Consider the following 20,554-nt stretch of genomic DNA (forward strand, 5'->3'; position numbering starts at 1 on the left):
ACATCAGTGATGTCACAGTACAGAGATAATACACACAGTGATGTCACAGTACAGGATAATACACACAGTGATGTCACAGTACAGAGATAATACACACAGTGATGTCACAGTACAGGGATAATACACACAGTGATGTCACAGTACAGGGATAATACACACAGTGATGTCACAGTACAGGGATAATACACACAGTGATGTCACAGTACAGGGATAATACACACAGTGATGTCACAGTACAGGATAATACACACAGTGATGTCACAGTACAGGGATAATACACACAGTGATGTCACAGTACAGAGATAATACACACAGTGATGTCACAGTACAGGGATAATACACACAGTGATGTCACAGTACAGGGATAATACACACAGTGATGTCACAGTACAGGGGTAATACACACAGTGATGTCACAGTACAGAGATAATACACACAGTGATGTCACAGTACAGAGATAATACACACAGTGATGTCACAGTAAAGGATAATACACACAGTGATGTCACAGTACAGAGATAATACACACAGTGATGTCACAGTACAGAGATAATACACACAGTGATGTCACAGTACAGAGATAATACACACAGTGATGTCACAGTACAGGGATAATACACACAGTGATGTCACAGTACAGGGATAATACACACAGTGATGTCACAGTACAGGATAATACACACAGTGATGTCACAGTACAGGATAATACACACAGTGATGTCACAGTACAGAGATAATACACAGTGATGTCACAGTACAGGGATAATACACACAGTGATGTCACAGTACAGGGATAATACACACAGTGATGTCACAGTACAGAGATAATACACACAGTGATGTCACAGTACAGGGATAATACACACAGTGATGTCACGGTACAGGATAATACACACAGTGATGTCACAGTACAGAGATAATACACACAGTGATGTCTCAGTACAGAGATAATACACAGTGATGTCACAGTACAGGATAATACACACAGTGATGTCACAGTACAGGATAATACACACAGTGATGTCACAGTACAGAGATAATACACAGTGATGTCACAGTACAGGGATAATACACACAGTGATGTCACAGTACAGGGATAATACACACAGTGATGTCACAGTACAGAGATAATACACACAGTGATGTCACAGTACAGGGATAATACACACAGTGATGTCACGGTACAGGATAATACACACAGTGATGTCACAGTACAGAGATAATACACACAGTGATGTCACAGTACAGAGATAATACACAGCGATGTCACAGTACAGGGATAATACACACAGTGATGTCACAGTACAGAGATAATACACAGCGATGTCACAGTACAGGGATAATACACACAGTGATGTCACGGTACAGGATAATACACACAGTGATGTCACAGTACAGAGATAATACACACAGTGATGTCACAGTACAGAGATAATACACACAGTGATGTCACAGTACAGAGATAATACACACAGTGATGTCACAGTACAGAGATAATACACACAGTGATGTCACAGTACAGAGATAATACACACAGTGATGTCACAGTACAGGGATAATACACAGCGATGTCACAGTACAGGGATAATACACACAGTGATGTCACAGTACAGAGATAATACACACAGTGATGTCACAGTACAGGGATAATACACACAGTGATGTCACAGTACAGGATAATACACACAGTGATGACACAGTACAGGGATAATACATACAGTGATGTCACAGTACAGGGATAATACACAGTGATGTCACAGTACAGGGATAATACACACAGTGATGTCACAGTACAGAGATAATACACACAGTGATGTCACAGTACAGGAGAATACACACAGTGATGTCACAGTACAGAGATAATACACACAGTGATGTCACAGTACAGAGATAATACACACAGTGATGTCACAGTACAGAGATAATACACACAGTGATGTCACAGTACAGAGATAATACACACAGTGATGTCACAGTACAGAGATAATACACACAGTGATGTCACAGTACAGAGATAATACACACAGTGATGTCACAGTACAGAGATAATACACACAGTGATGTCACAGTACAGAGATAATACACACAGTGATGTCACAGTACAGAGATAATACACACAGTGATGTCACAGTACAGAGATAATACACACAGTGATGTCACAGTACAGAGATAATACACACAGTGATGTCACAGTACAGGGATAATACACAGCGATGTCACAGTACAGGGATAATACACACAGTGATGTCACAGTACAGAGATAATACACACAGTGATGTCACAGTACAGGGATAATACACACAGTGATGTCACAGTACAGGATAATACACACAGTGATGACACAGTACAGGGATAATACATACAGTGATGTCACAGTACAGGGATAATACAAAGTGATGTCACAGTACAGGGATAATACACACAGTGATGTCACAGTACAGAGATAATACACACAGTGATGTCACAGTACAGGGATAATACACACAGTGATGTCACAGTACAGGGATAATACACACAGTGATATCACAGTACAGAGATAATACACACAGTGATGTCACAGTACAGGATAATACACACAGTGATGACACAGTACAGGGATAATACACACAGTGATGTCACAGTACAGGGATAATACACACAGTGATGTCACAGTACAGAGATAATACACACAGTGATGTCACAGTACAGAGATAATACACACAGTGATGTCACAGTACAGAGATAATACACACAGTGATGTCACAGTACAGGGATAATACACACAGTGATGTCACAGTACAGGATAATACACACAGTGATGTCACAGTACAGAGATAATACACACAGTGATGTCACAGTACAGGGATAATACACACAGCGATGTCACAGTACAGGGATAATACACACAGTGATGTCACAGTACAGGGATAATACACACAGTGATGTCACAGTACAGAGATAATACACACAGTGATGTCACAGTACAGAGATAATACACACAGTGATGTCACAGTACAGGATAATACACACAGTGATGTCACAGTACAGGGATAATACACACAGTGATGTCACAGTACAGGATAATACACACAGTGATGTCACAGTACAGAGATAATACACACAGTGATGTCACAGTACAGGAGTAATACATCAGTGATGTCACAGTATAGAGATAATACACACAGTGATGTCACAGTACAGGATAATACACACAGTGATGTCACAGTACAGAGATAATACACACAGTGATGTCACAGTACAGGGATAATACACACAGTGATGTCACAGTACAGGGATAATACACACAGTGATGTCACAGTACAGGGATAATACACACAGTGATGTCACAGTACAGGGATAATACACACAGTGATGTCACAGTACAGGATAATACACACAGTGATGTCACAGTACAGGGATAATACACACAGTGATGTCACAGTACAGAGATAATACACACAGTGATGTCACAGTACAGGGATAATACACACAGTGATGTCACAGTACAGGGATAATACACACAGTGATGTCACAGTACAGGGGTAATACACACAGTGATGTCACAGTACAGAGATAATACACACAGTGATGTCACAGTACAGAGATAATACACACAGTGATGTCACAGTACAGGATAATACACACAGTGATGTCACAGTACAGAGATAATACACACAGTGATGTCACAGTACAGAGATAATACACACAGTGATGTCACAGTACAGAGATAATACACACAGTGATGTCACAGTACAGGGATAATACACACAGTGATGTCACAGTACAGGGATAATACACACAGTGATGTCACAGTACAGGATAATACACACAGTGATGTCACAGTACAGGATAATACACACAGTGATGTCACAGTACAGAGATAATACACAGTGATGTCACAGTACAGGGATAATACACACAGTGATGTCACAGTACAGGGATAATACACACAGTGATGTCACAGTACAGAGATAATACACACAGTGATGTCACAGTACAGGGATAATACACACAGTGATGTCACGGTACAGGATAATACACACAGTGATGTCACAGTACAGAGATAATACACACAGTGATGTCACAGTACAGAGATAATACACAGCGATGTCACAGTACAGGGATAATACACACAGTGATGTCACGGTACAGGATAATACACACAGTGATGTCACAGTACAGAGATAATACACACAGTGATGTCACAGTACAGAGATAATACACACAGTGATGTCACAGTACAGAGATAATACACACAGTGATGTCACAGTACAGAGATAATACACACAGTGATGTCACAGTACAGAGATAATACACACAGTGATGTCACAGTACAGGGATAATACACAGCGATGTCACAGTACAGGGATAATACACACAGTGATGTCACAGTACAGAGATAATACACACAGTGATGTCACAGTACAGGGATAATACACACAGTGATGTCACAGTACAGGATAATACACACAGTGATGACACAGTACAGGGATAATACATACAGTGATGTCACAGTACAGGGATAATACACAGTGATGTCACAGTACAGGGATAATACACACAGTGATGTCACAGTACAGAGATAATACACACAGTGATGTCACAGTACAGGAGAATACACACAGTGATGTCACAGTACAGAGATAATACACACAGTGATGTCACAGTACAGAGATAATACACACAGTGATGTCACAGTACAGAGATAATACACACAGTGATGTCACAGTACAGAGATAATACACACAGTGATGTCACAGTACAGAGATAATACACACAGTGATGTCACAGTACAGAGATAATACACACAGTGATGTCACAGTACAGGAGAATACACACAGTGATGTCACAGTACAGAGATAATACACACAGTGATGTCACAGTACAGAGATAATACACACAGTGATGTCACAGTACAGAGATAATACACACAGTGATGTCACAGTACAGAGATAATACACACAGTGATGTCACAGTACAGAGCTAATACACACAGTGATGTCACAGTACAGAGATAATACACACAGTGATGTCACAGTACAGAGATAATACACACAGTGATGTCACAGTACAGAGATAATACACACAGTGATGTCACAGTACAGGGATAATACACAGCGATGTCACAGTACAGGGATAATACACACAGTGATGTCACAGTACAGAGATAATACACACAGTGATGTCACAGTACAGGGATAATACACACAGTGATGTCACAGTACAGGATAATACACACAGTGATGACACAGTACAGGGATAATACATACAGTGATGTCACAGTACAGGGATAATACACAGTGATGTCACAGTACAGGGATAATACACACAGTGATGTCACAGTACAGAGATAATACACACAGTGATGTCACAGTACAGAGATAATACACACAGTGATGTCACAGTACAGGAGAATACACACAGTGATGACACAGTACAGGGATAATACACACAGTGATGTCACAGTACAGAGATAATACACACAGTGATGTCACAGTACAGAGATAATACACACAGTGATGTCACAGTACAGAGATAATACACACAGTGATGTCACAGTACAGAGATAATACACACAGTGATGTCACAGTACAGAGATAATACACACAGTGATGTCACAGTACAGGGATAATACACAGCGATGTCACAGTACAGGGATAATACACACAGTGATGTCACAGTACAGAGATAATACACACAGTGATGTCACAGTACAGGGATAATACACACAGTGATGTCACAGTACAGGATAATACACACAGTGATGACACAGTACAGGGATAATACATACAGTGATGTCACAGTACAGGGATAATACACAGTGATGTCACAGTACAGGGATAATACACACAGTGATGTCACAGTACAGAGATAATACACACAGTGATGTCACAGTACAGAGACAATACACACAGTGATGTCACAGTACAGGAGAATACATACAGTGATATCACAGTACAGAGATAATACACACAGTGATGTCACAGTACAGGATAATACACACAGTGATGACACAGTACAGGGATAATACACACAGTGATGTCACAGTACAGAGATAATACACACAGTGATGTCACAGTACAGAGATAATACACACAGTGATGTCACAGTACAGAGATAATACACACAGTGATGTCACAGTACAGGGATAATACACACAGTGATGTCACAGTACAGGATAATACACACAGTGATGTCACAGTACAGAGATAATACACACAGTGATGTCACAGTACAGGGATAATACACACAGCGATGTCACAGTACAGGATAATACACACAGTGATGTCACAGTACAGGGATAATACACACAGTGATGTCACAGTACAGGGATAATACACACAGTGATGTCACAGTACAGAGATAATACACACAGTGATGTCACAGTACAGGAGAATACATACAGTGATATCACAGTACAGAGATAATACACACAGTGATGTCACAGTACAGGATAATACACACAGTGATGACACAGTACAGGGATAATACACACAGTGATGTCACAGTACAGAGATAATACACACAGTGATGTCACAGTACAGGGATAATACACACAGTGATGTCACAGTACAGAGATAATACACACAGTGATGTCACAGTACAGAGATAATACACAGTGATGTCACAGTACAGGGATAATACACACAGTGATGTCACAGTACAGGGATAATACACAGTGATGTCACAGTACAGGGATAATACACACAGTGATGTCACAATACAGAGATTTTCATTGTATTTACCAATTTGCTGTTATGAAGAAGCGCTCTCCCCATCCCCCGGTATATTTACATGGCTGATGACCAAGTGATTTTCTGTCTTTGTCCTCCAGATATTACACAAGTAATGAATTTGAAGGATTTCCCGGAAGGAGGAATGTTTATCGGTAATTTCTCACGCACTCTCTTCTGTATCAATATTTCTTGTGCAAAAATCACAATAATTTCTATTAGAAATATCCATTGATAAGCTAAATGTAGGGGTCCTGCTGTCTGGACCCCTAAAGGTCAACTGTAATTTGTAAGATTTCAGTTTGCCTGCAGCACCTCCACAGGACAAGTGAAGTATTGCACAGTTGTCATTGAAACCAATGCGTTGCCTGTACAATGCAGGGACATGGCAGGTCCTCCAGCGATAGAAATGCTCTTTGTAGCTGCTTTCTTGAATGGAGGGTCTTCCACTACTACACCAGAGAACCTATGTAAGGTATATATTAAATGATTACAAAAAAAAGTGATTTCATTGCAGAATATCCCTCCAAGGAAACCGAGAAAAGAAATGCCTTTCCTGCACTTTAAGGAAGGATCGGTGCCAGTATTACTATGCCAAGTTTAGTACCAATGCTAAGTACTACACCCTCAGCTGTTATGGTGAGACCATCAAACTGTCCACTATAGAAATGATATTGACCATTAGAATTTGGGAAAATAATTCATTGTTTCGTTTTGCAGGTCCGGGCCTTCCCATACATACAATTCACAATGGTGCTACTGATAAAGGTATTACTAGTCCATTCCTTTAGTGCGATGATTCCTTAGTGTCCTGCTATACCTTTCTTGTTAGCACAACATAGATGGGGCTGGATAACCAGCTTTGAAAATAACCTGATTTTGTGATACTCTGTGGGGAGATGGATACATCTCTGGGTGGCCGCCCCCAGTGGTTGTGTTGTGAATTGCAGCCTGTCTTTTGTAATGTATTCCATGTATGGACACTTCCGTATAGCCTGCAGCATTCCTTCTTTCCCCATTATCTGTATGTTTTGTGGAAAATACTTATTATTACATTTGGTTTAGAACTTCAGATCCTACAAGACAACGCCAAACTGGAATCCAATCTTCGCCCAATACATATGCCAACAGAGAAGATCGGGAACCTTAAGCAGAATGGAATGAGTATGATCCGATTCTTTATCAATCTTATGTTTACCCAAGATAATATCTTTATTGGTTGTTTCGCATGTTATATTAGAAATATTCTATCTTTAGACTTTGATAACAAGTACAGATGACATTTAATGGGTTCCATGACTGATGGTTTTATAGCGGTGACACATTAATAAAGTGGGGTAATAAGAGAGGTTATAAAATTAAGAATGGAAAATCCCTGCTATAGGCACATGCACTCTCCGTACTGACCCCTAGGTGGCAGTATAGACTGAAACAACTATAAGGGTGGATTCACACATAGAAGGTTTTGTTGCAGAAAAGTTGCAACTGGAAGTCCATTCCATTTAACTTAATGGGGTGATAAGTGCAGAGGTGACAATTGTGGGGACAAGTGCAGCGATTTCTGCAAGTTCCGTTTAGATCAATATGACATTATATTCTACTTCTGAATTCCTGCTTCTACAAATCTCGCCGTACAGCGCCATGAATTCATATTTAGTATCAATATCCAGAATCTGGTCCTGTCCTTGGTTCTCTACATGAGGCTACAGCCATGGGAACTCGAAGAGATAACAAATCTAATATCCACGTGTCCATTATGCATCTATATGTCAGCCATAGTCACAGATCCGTATAAAGACTTGGATGATATCATACACTGGTATAGGCGAGTCTGTACATATAGATATGAACAGGACATGCTCCATATTGCCTGATGGTTCTAGTCTTAGACACTGATCGGTACCGTCTACAGATGATGGTATGGGGCCCTAGGAATGGATAGGCTCATATACTATCTACCATTGTGGGTCTGTAATTGTGGATAGAACAGGGACAACTATGGTTGTGTATGGGGGACTCTACTGTTAGTCTCTTCTTTGAAAGACAGGGACCGTACCATGCAGCCATAGAACTGCTCCAACTTTTATTTCCTGGGGGATTCTGTTTATCCTTGAGACGTAACACGTTGGCTTAGGGAGTTTTATAGGCCCTTCAAATATAAAGGATTCGGATTTGTGCCCCACCACGAGCAAGTCTGACTTTCTAGTGCCACCTTTCAGAGACTACTACCCTATAAGTCAATGCCTGAGCCTTTAACAAGTCTTGCAACATGACTAAGAATATTAGACGAACCAGATGGGTCTTTATTCTATTTGGAGAAGGCTCTTATCCATTATGACTTACTTGTAATACGTAGGGTTGAACTGATCTTGAGTTTTCAGGATCGATTTTAAAATCTGATTTCCGATCATTTTCCAGCTGATCCTGATCGCGATCATGAAATTTGCTTGATCGCCGATCGGGATCCAATCTTTCCCGATCCCGATCGCTCAACCCTAGTCAATGCTTCTCTATGGGAAAGGTCACTTTTAGGGTTGAGTCGATCTTGAGATTTCAAAATCCAATTTCCGATCATTTTACATCTGATCCCGATCGCTCAACCCTAGCATTATGTTATAGCTGGCGGGTTGTACTTTTTGTTTTTACTATATCTATGCACAGCCAAAGCTTAGGTCCGGTTTGCATCTGCGTTGTGGCCATTCCATTCCCCTCTCCTGCAAGCAGTAGCCACACGTACCCATTATAGTCTATGGGGTCAGTGGTTTTCCAGAAGAAACTAAATCCAACAGAAAAAGCAGAAGAATCATGTCTTGTACCCTTCCCTTGTAATTCTCATACACATCTTACAGATCCTCAATGTTACTTGACTTTGGTTTGTTACTGGGATGTTATTTAGCTAAAATGTTACATTTATCTTTCTTTCCTTTCCTAGCGTTCTGGTACAAGATGACGTTACCTCCACGCTTTGATAAATCCCGGAAGTATCCCCTTCTCCTCTATGTGTATGTACATAACCAGACATGACTTATACTGCTCCTGACTCGGGTGTCAGAAATTATGGCCCAGGGGAAAATTACATCTTTTTGGCCTCCAAGAAGAATTCAGCTTCAATTTTCTAAAATTCATTAGAGAAGGATAGAAAGGAATCTGATCAGTGTGAATAACAAGGCACGTTCCATCTATGGGGGGTGGTGGGTGGTTCACGCTAGTTTTATGGTGTACGAGTGGCACATTCGTAGCACATTACCCTGATTTTAAAGGTAGGTCCTGTCCCCATTACTACTACATGGTAAGAACCTGTCTAGAACAGTCCTCTCTAGAGGAACGAGCAATGGGTTGGTGAATTGGTCGAAGAGTCAAGTTGAGGGTGAAACAAACCCCAGACCCTTCTGTCTCCATTGTGACGTCAATTGTTCAGTTTAGTTAAAAACAAAACAATTTGGAATATCCATGTCGAATACAGCTCGGAACAAATCATTCACCCATCCCTACCTTCATGAGTAGCAGTATATGTGTAGCTGTAACTGTATATAGCAAATTTAGTCAGTCACTGGGTAGAACCTCTCATTGGACTCTTAAAGGAATCCTATCATTGGATACCCTTTTTTTGGACTATCACGTAGGAATAGCCTTAAGAAAGGCTATTCTTCTCCTGCCTTTAGATGTCTTCGCTGGTCGGTAGAAATCTGGGTTTTCTTCGGTATGCAATGAGTTCTCTTGCAGCACTAGGGGTGGTCGTCAGCGTTCAAACAGCACTAGGGGCGTCCCCAATGCTGTGAGAGAACTCTCCAGTGCCGCCTCCATCTTCTTCTGGAACGGCCTCTCCCTGCGTCTTCTTCCATCCCGGGTTTCAATCTTCTAGGCCTTGGGCAGAGCCGACTGCGTATGAAGCCATTTTCTTGTGGCCACTTACACATTAAGCTGGTGTAAGCGGCCATTTTCTGCTTAATTTCCATATTATGACATATCGCAACATTGTATACTATAGAATGACATTTTATTAACACGACAATCACTTTCTGCTATATTATTATCACCTCTGTCGTCCCGGCAGCGTCTAAGTTCTGTCTCTCTCTCAGGTATGGCGGCCCCTCCAGTCAGGAGGTACAGCACACATTTTTTATTAGCTGGAGAACCTATTTGGCGAGTACAGAGGACATCATTGTCGCCTCAGTGGACGGCAGAGGAACGGCGTACCAAGGGGACAAGTTCATGCACGCTGTGTATAAAAAGCTCGGGACGCTGGAGATTGAAGATCAAATATTTGCAGTAAAGTGAGTGCATTAGGTTTGTCATGGGTCAATCCTTTTTGTCACTTTGCCACTACAGATTCATCCAACAGAAGATTAAAGGGAGTGTCAGCAGTAAAGAGAGTCTGTCAGCATTAAAGGGAATGTCAGCAGTAAAGGGAGTCTGTCAGCAGTAAATTCATCATAGCCCTAATCCTAGTATCTAGTAGACAATGTGATTCTTGCGATTCTTCACTTTCACCGTTTTGTCTGTGTTATGCATATTTAGCCCCATTTTCTTGCAAATCGCTGTTTTACTCATATGTAAATGAGGGATAATGGTATTTGTCTAGGAATCTGAGACCAAAGCCCGGGCAAGCTAAGACGCCCTGAAAGCACTTTTCCCCCTCATTTGCATATGACTAAAACAGTACCATGGCCAATTCATTCTTCTGTATCAGTGGGGTAAGAAGGGTTTGACCCCACTCACTGATAAAGCATTCAAAGGGCAGGTCATGTATGTTCATATACGTCCAATATGCTTCTGGGCCCCAGCCGATTCCCAAAACAACCCCGTCCTCCATATCAGATGTCATGCTCTCTGTTCATTGACTACTGGGATTTCCCATTCCCCTTGTCTATACACAGACACTGTCCAGCCATTACTGGTAGTATCTCACTGAATAAGGACACTTCCTAGTAACAAGGGAAGAGCTAAGACCAACTTGTCAATTAGATCACCTCAAAGTGCCCTGGACCCAATTTTGTTAATTAATATTAGGACTCCATTAATAATAGGGCCCTCGTTCAGGTCAGATGGGATGGCTTCTGGATTAGGTGTAGGTTTGACCCTGTTTCGGGCCCCTGACAGCAGTAGCACCTGTACACCCCCCCGATGGCGGCCGCACCTATATGCGTACCAGGCAGTAACGTGCAGATTCTAGATATATAATGAAATATGTCGCTCTGTACTTTGTCACAATTATGTAATTGCATCGGTTAAATATTACAGCTTCCTGCATCATCATCCTTTTGCAGCCCTGGTGATGGGAAGCAATAAAAATCCTCATCAAGTGTAACAACGTTACAAGGATTAACATTCAGGCCAATGTGTCTAATAAAACGGAGCCTTCAGCACTAAATGCCTGGAGAAATCAAAGTAATTCTCTATATTATAGGATAAAATATCACCAGCCCTTTAATTGTTCTCTTAGGCAAGTTAAAGATTCTGTTCAGATGTGTTTTTATGCCCCGCCCTGCGGGGGTTCGGTTGGATTTGCTGTCACTTTGCAGCCATTTTTTGATCTTAAGGTGGACTTTGCACAAGTTGTTCAGACCTGCACGTACCTGTAGTACCTGCAAGTACCCGCAAGTAGGGGAATCTTGAATGTCAACATTTATACATCTATTTCCACTTCTATTCCATAATACAGATCAAGCCGTCTCTGGTGGGGGCTTCCGACAAACCCTGTGCTGCAGATGTGAATGTAGCCTGCGTTACTTATACGAGTATATTGCAATTTGCTATTTATTGTCACTTTCCACAATCCGTTTCTTGCATTCGTTCTAGTTTGCTGGAACTCTAAGAAATCTTTTAACACTTGAAATTTTGTGGTGGTTAAAATTTCACAATTTAAATAGGGAAGTTCAGAAAATATTCTCCATAGCCGAGGCTGCCAATCTTTATTAGGCGGCATCCGGGCTGAGGTTTCAGGGGTTGTATCAGATAACGGTTGGTCGGGGTGAGGGATTTGTGGAAAGGTGGGGAAGATTATGGAGAATAATACTGGATTTAGCAAAGTTTCCACTCAGCCTAAGTGGAATTATTTTTTCCAGGAAATAGAATAAGAAGTGATTTTGTTTTTTTTTGGGAATCCAATAGCAGATCGGTGCAATGTGCCTAAGTGATATAGCGGTCAGCTTTTAGACCTTAATTCCAGGGAATCCGTCACATTCGCTACTGAGAACCTCAGTGCATGAAGTTCAGAACATAGTGGTTCAGGTTGGATGAAGACGCAGGTGCATCAAGTTTAAACTATAACCCTATAGTGTTGATCCAGAAGAAGACAAAAAATTCCTTTCCAGTTCCAAATCTGGCAATCGGTATAAAACCGATGAATTGGCCTAGTTGGGAAGGGAGTGTCGCGCCGGGGACTCTGTGGCGGATTCCACAGCTGAATCTGTGGCAAGTAAGGGCAGGTTTCTTCTTTATTCCACGATCAGGAACAAACCACTTGCGGAAAAAGAAAGTGAACGGCTCCCATTGAAGTCAATAGGAGGTGTTTTTTTTGGACCAGATACTGAGGCGGAGTCCACGACAAAATCCGGTCCCAATATCCCCATGTGAACCCAGCCTAAGAGTCCAGTGGGTGGTCCTACTCAGTAACTGCCTGCCTCCCAGCATGAGTGTTCTTACAAAATAGCTGTCAATCTTGTATAGGACCGCCCCCTGGACTCCGACACATAGAATGGAAGTAGAGAATGAATAAGTTACAAGTTATACTGAACCTTTCTGCTCCGCTCCCCCTGCGCTATAACAGGCTGCCTATGAATAGACATCCTCATTGTGACGGGTTTCCCTTTAACCTCTAATTGAATGGAAACCCCTTTAAGAAGTGTTTATTATATATCAGCAATGTCAGCAAGTGAGAAGGAATACGCTAATAAGTAACATATTTAATAACCGCTTATAAAACAGCCGATCCGACTGTGAGTACACGGATTACGTGAGCGGGCTGTATAATCTCAAGTGTGCAGTAGAAGTGTCATAAGAGTTCCTTGAAGATTAGGGGGATGAGGTGTTGTGGAAGAGCCCGCAGTGCACACCCAGCACTATACAAGTGACTATGACATAGATAGGATAAGGGAAGACAAATACCCATAACCTTAAACTCTTTACATCCTTTGCTGCTCCGCTGATTCCAGCACAGTTGGGATTTTTTCTCTACCCCCGTTCCTGAACTATTGGTGCTCTTAAATTCAGCATCTAAGATGTTAACTAGTCTCTCTACTCTCAGGTGGGCAGTCCTGGACTGGAGCACAAAGTCTGGGGCTACCCTTCTGACAGTTGACAGTCTAATAGGATATTGGGTGCTGAAACCCTTTAGGATTGCACTGGAAAGGTACAGGATACAGAATCAATGGAGTGGCACCTATTATAGGATGGAAGCACGTGAAGTTGGTAGACATGGTGGAAAATCTACTTTAAAGGGATTCTACCATTAAAATCGAATGTTTTGTCCCTAAGACATAGGAATAGCCTTAAGAAAGGCTATTCATCTCCTACCTCCCAGTTTTTGCAGGTATGCAAATGAGTTATCTCCAGCGCCGCCACCATCTTCTTCAGGAACGGGTCTTCCTTGCGTCTTCTGCTGGCAGTGGTTTCAAACTTCTAGGCCTCGGGCAGCCGACTGCGCATGCCTGCTGGCCACAAGAAAATGGCCGCTTACAATACTGTGTAAGCAACCATTTTCTTGTGGTTGGCGGGCATGCACAGTCGGCTAGGCCTAGAAGTTTGAAGCCAACCCCCAGAAGAAGCTGCGAAGAAGACCCATTCCAGAAGAAGATGGAGGCATCACTGGAGAGTTCTCTTGCAGCATTGCGGACGCCCCCAGTGCTGTTTGATTGCTGGGGCCCACCCACAGTGCTGTGAGAGAACTCATTTGCCTACTGACGAAAACCAGGATTTCTACGGAACCGCGGGGTGGAGAAGACATCTAATGGTAGGAGATGAATAGCCTTTCTTAAGGCTATTCCTACATGTTAGGGACAAAAAATTCTATTTTAAGGGTAGAATCCCTTTAAGTAAAGCATCTAACAATAGCAGGGAGAAAGTAAAGGGTTGCAGTAATTCAAGGCTCCTCCCATTGTGCCCCCATATTCATATGAATTGTGTGTACTCTGCAAGTAAATGACTCTAATAAGCAGCAAAGAACACAAATCTTAGACTAGAACATGAATTTAGACACTATGGTCCATATTCTAAAAGGTTTTTGGAGAAAAATTATATATAAACTGGAGGGTGCAAGGTTTAGATTTTTACATGTACGTGTAGCTTGCTGTATACAGGGAGCCGTGTGCTATCCATATGTTATCCATCATCCAAATATTTGGCCTGTCCCTCATTATCAGACCCTGTGTATATAGTAAATCCACACTTTACCTTAGGAGTAAGAAGAAGATATTCAGCTGTGCCGATGGTCCCTCCAATGAATACCGCTCTGTTCTCCTCTAAATCTGATACCGCTCCAATGTTCTTAAGCAAACTGTAGAGTTACATTAAGTAACCAACATTTCAACACTTGGGTGTTAAGATCAGTAAGGTCACCGGATCGCTCCTCAGTAAAGTGTAATGTAACGTTGAAACATATGGACTCCATTTACGATTTGGAACGAGAAGATTATAGAATAACAAAGTAACAACGTCATCCAAACAACATCCAACATCATAAAATACGTCACCATGTCATTAATATACAATTAATACGGACATACACGCTACAATGTATCACGTTAGGAACAAAAATGTCCAACTTTTTCCAAACTCGGTGTCATAAGGAAGGTGTTGTTAGAAACTGAATGACACTTCAAAGGAAATACAATCGGGTTATGTATGAAGGAATCTGCGTGTCCTGGATCTGATATCAGTAGAGCTCCGATGTGCTAAAGGGCTGTCCATGAGGGGATTGAGAGGGGAGGGGGGGGCAGTATTTTTGGATATTTTATGTTCCATGACTTTCTTTCCTTTGGAAAGATATTTCTTTGTAGTTTTCCATCTATGTGGAATATGATATATAATATTCCCACTGTATAGATTGTCAATCCGTGTAAATGTGATGCAGATGATAACGGCAACCTTATTATTTTAGAAAATTCATTGAAATGGGATTCATTGATGAACAACGGATTGCTATTTGGGGCTGGGTAAGTCAAATTCTACAATATATAACACTTTCGCTTTATTGTTTAAGGAGTTATCCAAATTTGTAAAGATGATCTTAAAGGGATCCTATCATACAAGCCCATTTTTTTCTGAGTAACATGTAGGAATAGCCTTAAGAAAAGCTATTCTTCTCCTACCTTTCGTTGTCTTCTCCGTGCTGCCGTTCTGTAGGAATCCCTATTCTTGTCGGTATGCAAATGAGTTCTCTGACAGCACTGGGGGCGGGCCCCAGCGCTCAAACAGCACTGGGGGCGTCTCTCTCCAGTGCCGCCTCCATCTTCATCAGCAGTGTTCTCTTCATCCTCTTCTTCCGGTGGTGGCTTGTAACTTCTAGGCCTCAGGCAGAGCAGACTGTGCATGCCCACAGGTCACTAGAAAATGGCCGCTTACACAGTATTCCAGGACCACCCACCTGACAGTATAGAGACTAGTATATGGTTGAAAACTAGAGATGAGCGAGTACTAGTTTCGAATAGCACGCACCCATAGGAATGAATGGATGCAGCCGGCGGGCAGATGGTTAAGCGGCAGGACGCCGGCCCCGTCTGGCCGGCTGGCTCCATTCATTGCTATGGGTGTGTGCTATTCGAAACTACTGTTTCGAATACTACTCGCTCATCTCTAGTTGAAACTAACAACATGGATTGCTCAGGAATGGTGGGGGATAGAGAAAAAGTTCCAACTGTGTCAGAATCAGAGAAGTGGTGCCTAGTGAAGGATGAAAAGAGTTAGGAGGTGGCGAAATGTTCTTTTTAATCGAAATCCTTTTTTTTTTTTTTTACTGTGCAGCCACTAATGCAGAATAAATATTCCACTCCATATCAGTTATTTGCAGAGAACATATAATATATAGAGATGAGCGAACAGTGTTCTATCGAACTCATGTTCGATCGGATATTAGGCTGTTCGGCATGTTCGAATCGAATCGAACACCGCGTGGTAAAGTGCGCCATTACTCGATTCCCCTCCCACCTTCCCTGGCGCCTTTTTTGCTCCAATAACAGCGCTGGGTAGGTGGGACAGGAACTACGACACCGGTGACGTTGAAAAAAGTAGGCAAAACCCATTGGCTGCCGAAAACATGTGACCTCTAATTTAAAAGAACAGCGACGCCCAGCTTCGCGTCATTCTGAGCTTGCAATTCACCGAGGACGGAGGTTTCCGTCCAGCTAGCTAGGGCTTAGATTCTGGGTAGGCAGGGACAGGCTAGGATAGGAAGGAGAAGACAACCAACAGCTCTTGTAAGAGCTAAATTCCAGGGAGAAGCTTGTCAGTGTAACGTGGCACTGACGGGCTCAATCGCCGCAACCCAGCTTTCCCAGGATCCTGAATGGAATACACTGTCAGTGTATTCCCGTATACCCGATATATACCCCGATACCCGTTCCAACGGTGTGCCCCCCCACCTTCACCCCAGAAATACCCTGCAAGTCCCCTAGCAATAGAATTGGGGCTATATACACCCACAATTTTTACTACTGGTATACAGTGCCATTGTCTGACTGGGAATTCAAAGAATATATTGGGAATACAAATACCCTCATTTCTTGCTACTGCCATATAGTGCCAGTTTCTGACTGGTAATTCAAAGAATATATTGGGGTTACGTGCACCCACAATTTTTACTACTGGTATACAGTGCCATTGTCTGACTGGGAATTCAAAGAATATATTGGGAATACAAATACCCTCATTTCTTGCTACTGCCATATAGTGCCAGTGTCTGACTGGGAATTCAAAGAATATATTGGGGTTACGTGCACCCACAATTTTTACTACTGGTATACAGTGCCATTGTCTGACTGGGAATTCAAAGAGTATATTGGGAATACAAATACCCTCATTTCTTGCTACTGCCATATAGTGCCAGTTTCTGACTGGGAATTCAAAGAATATATTGGGGTTACGTGCACCCACAATTTTTACTACTGGTATACAGTGCCATTGTCTGACTGGGAATTCAAAGAGTATATTGGGAATACAAATACCCTCATTTCTTGCTACTGCCATATAGTGCCAGTTTCTGACTGGGAATTCAAAGAATATATTGGGGTTACGTGCACCCACAATTTTTACTACTGGTATACAGTGCCATTGTCTGACTGGGAATTCAAAGAATATATTGGGGTTATAAATACCCTCATTTCTTGCTACTGCCATATAGTGCCAGTTTCTGACTGGTAATTCAAAGAATATATTGGGGTTACGTGCACCCACAATTTTTACTACTGGTATACAGTGCCATTGTCTGACTGGGAATTCAAAGAGTATATTGGGAATACAAATACCCTCATTTCTTGCTACTGCCATATAGTGCCAGTTTCTGACTGGGAATTCAAAGAATATATTGGGGTTACGTGCACCCACAATTTTTACTACTGGTATACAGTGCCATTGTCTGACTGGGAATTCAAAGAGTATATTGGGAATACAAATACCCTCATTTCTTGCTACTGCCATATAGTGCCAGTTTCTGACTGGGAATTCAAAGAATATATTGGGGTTACGTGCACCCACAATTTTTACTACTGGTATACAGTGCCATTGTTTGACTGGGAATTCAAAGAGTATATTGGGAATACAAATACCCTCATTTCTTGCTACTGCCATATAGTGCCAGTTTCTGACTGGTAATTCAAAGAATATATTGGGGTTACGTGCACCCACAATTTTTACTACTGGTATACAGTGCCATTGTCTGACTGGGAATTCAAAGAGTATATTGGGAATACAAATACCCTCATTTCTTGCTACTGCCATATAGTGCCAGTTTCTGACTGGGAATTCAAAGAATATATTGGGGTTACGTGCACCCACAATTTTTACTACTGGTATACAGTGCCATTGTCTGACTGGGAATTCAAAGAGTATATTGGGAATACAAATACCCTCATTTCTTGCTACTGCCATATAGTGCCAGTTTCTGACTGGGAATTCAAAGAATATATTGGGGTTACGTGCACCCACAATTTTTACTACTGGTATACAGTGCCATTGTCTGACTGGGAATTCAAAGAATATATTGGGGTTATAAATACCCTCATTTCTTGCTACTGCCATATAGTGCCAGTTTCTGACTGGTAATTCAAAGAATATATTGGGGTTACGTGCACCCACAATTTTTACTACTGGTATACAGTGCCATTGTCTGACTGGGAATTCAAAGAGTATATTGGGAATACAAATACCCTCATTTCTTGCTACTGCCATATAGTGCCAGTTTCTGACTGGGAATTCAAAGAATATATTGGGGTTACGTGCACCCACAATTTTTACTACTGGTATACAGTGCCATTGTCTGACTGGGAATTCAAAGAGTATATTGGGAATACAAATACCCTCATTTCTTGCTACTGCCATATAGTGCCAGTTTCTGACTGGGAATTCAAAGAATATATTGGGGTTACGTGCACCCACAATTTTTACTACTGGTATACAGTGCCATTGTCTGACTGGGAATTCAAAGAGTATATTGGGAATACAAATACCCTCATTTCTTGCTACTGCCATATAGTGCCAGTTTCTGACTGGGAATTCAAAGAATATATTGGGGTTACGTGCACCCACAATTTTTACTACTGGTATACAGTGCCATTGTCTGACTGGGAATTCAAAGAGTATATTGGGAATACAAATACCCTCATTTCTTGCTACTGCCATATAGTGCCAGTTTCTGACTGGGAATTCAAAGAATATATTGGGGTTACGTGCACCCACAATTTTTACTACTGGTATACAGTGCCATTGTCTGACTGGGAATTCAAAGAGTATATTGGGAATACAAATACCCTCATTTCTTGCTACTGCCATATAGTGCCAGTTTCTGACTGGGAATTCAAAGAATATATTGGGGTTACGTGCACCCACAATTTTTACTACTGGTATACAGTGCCATTGTCTGACTGGGAATTCAAAGAGTATATTGGGAATACAAATACCCTCATTTCTTGCTACTGCCATATAGTGCCAGTTTCTGACTGGGAATTCAAAGAATATATTGGGGTTACGTGCACCCACAATTTTTACTACTGGTATACAGTGCCATTGTCTGACTGGGAATTCAAAGAGTATATTGGGAATACAAATACCCTCATTTCTTGCTACTGCCATATAGTGCCAGTTTCTGACTGGGAATTCAAAGAATATATTGGGGTTACGTGCACCCACAATTTTTACTACTGGTATACAGTGCCATTGTCTGACTGGGAATTCAAAGAGTATATTGGGAATACAAATACCCTCATTTCTTGCTACTGCCATATAGTGCCAGTTTCTGACTGGGAATTCAAAGAATATATTGGGGTTACGTGCACCCACAATTTTTACTACTGGTATACAGTGCCATTGTCTGACTGGGAATTCAAAGAGTATATTGGGAATACAAATACCCTCATTTCTTGCTACTGCCATATAGTGCCAGTTTCTGACTGGGAATTCAAAGAATATATTGGGGTTACGTGCACCCACAATTTTTACTACTGGTATACAGTGCCAATTTCTAACTAGGAATTCAAAATGCGCAAGGCTCCCGGAAAGGGACGTGGACGAGGCCGTGGGCGAGGTCGGGGGAATGGTTCTGGGGAGCAAGGTAGCAGTGAAGCCACAGGGCGTCCCGTGCCTACTCCTGTGGGGCAGCAAGCATTGCGCCACTCCACAGTGCCAGGGTTGCT

The 20,554-nt window shown here is 41.7% G+C and overlaps 1 protein-coding gene across 1 annotated transcript in view; it reads left to right on the forward strand.

Moving 5' to 3' along the window:
- The window catches only part of LOC142216436 (prolyl endopeptidase FAP-like), an 84,907-nt gene that overhangs the window by 44,488 nt on the left and 19,865 nt on the right, over positions 1–20,554 (forward strand). The window contains exons 15-21 of the mRNA XM_075284247.1: positions 6,815–6,868; positions 7,231–7,352; positions 7,434–7,481; positions 7,779–7,877; positions 9,646–9,715; positions 10,793–10,987; positions 15,811–15,865. Coding sequence (XP_075140348.1) covers positions 6,815–6,868; positions 7,231–7,352; positions 7,434–7,481; positions 7,779–7,877; positions 9,646–9,715; positions 10,793–10,987; positions 15,811–15,865 — 643 coding nt within the window. The remainder of the gene's footprint in view (positions 1–6,814; positions 6,869–7,230; positions 7,353–7,433; positions 7,482–7,778; positions 7,878–9,645; positions 9,716–10,792; positions 10,988–15,810; positions 15,866–20,554) is intronic.

Source organism: Leptodactylus fuscus, chromosome 8 (genome assembly GCF_031893055.1).
Source record: "Leptodactylus fuscus isolate aLepFus1 chromosome 8, aLepFus1.hap2, whole genome shotgun sequence".
NCBI classification, from domain to species: domain Eukaryota; kingdom Metazoa; phylum Chordata; class Amphibia; order Anura; family Leptodactylidae; genus Leptodactylus; species Leptodactylus fuscus.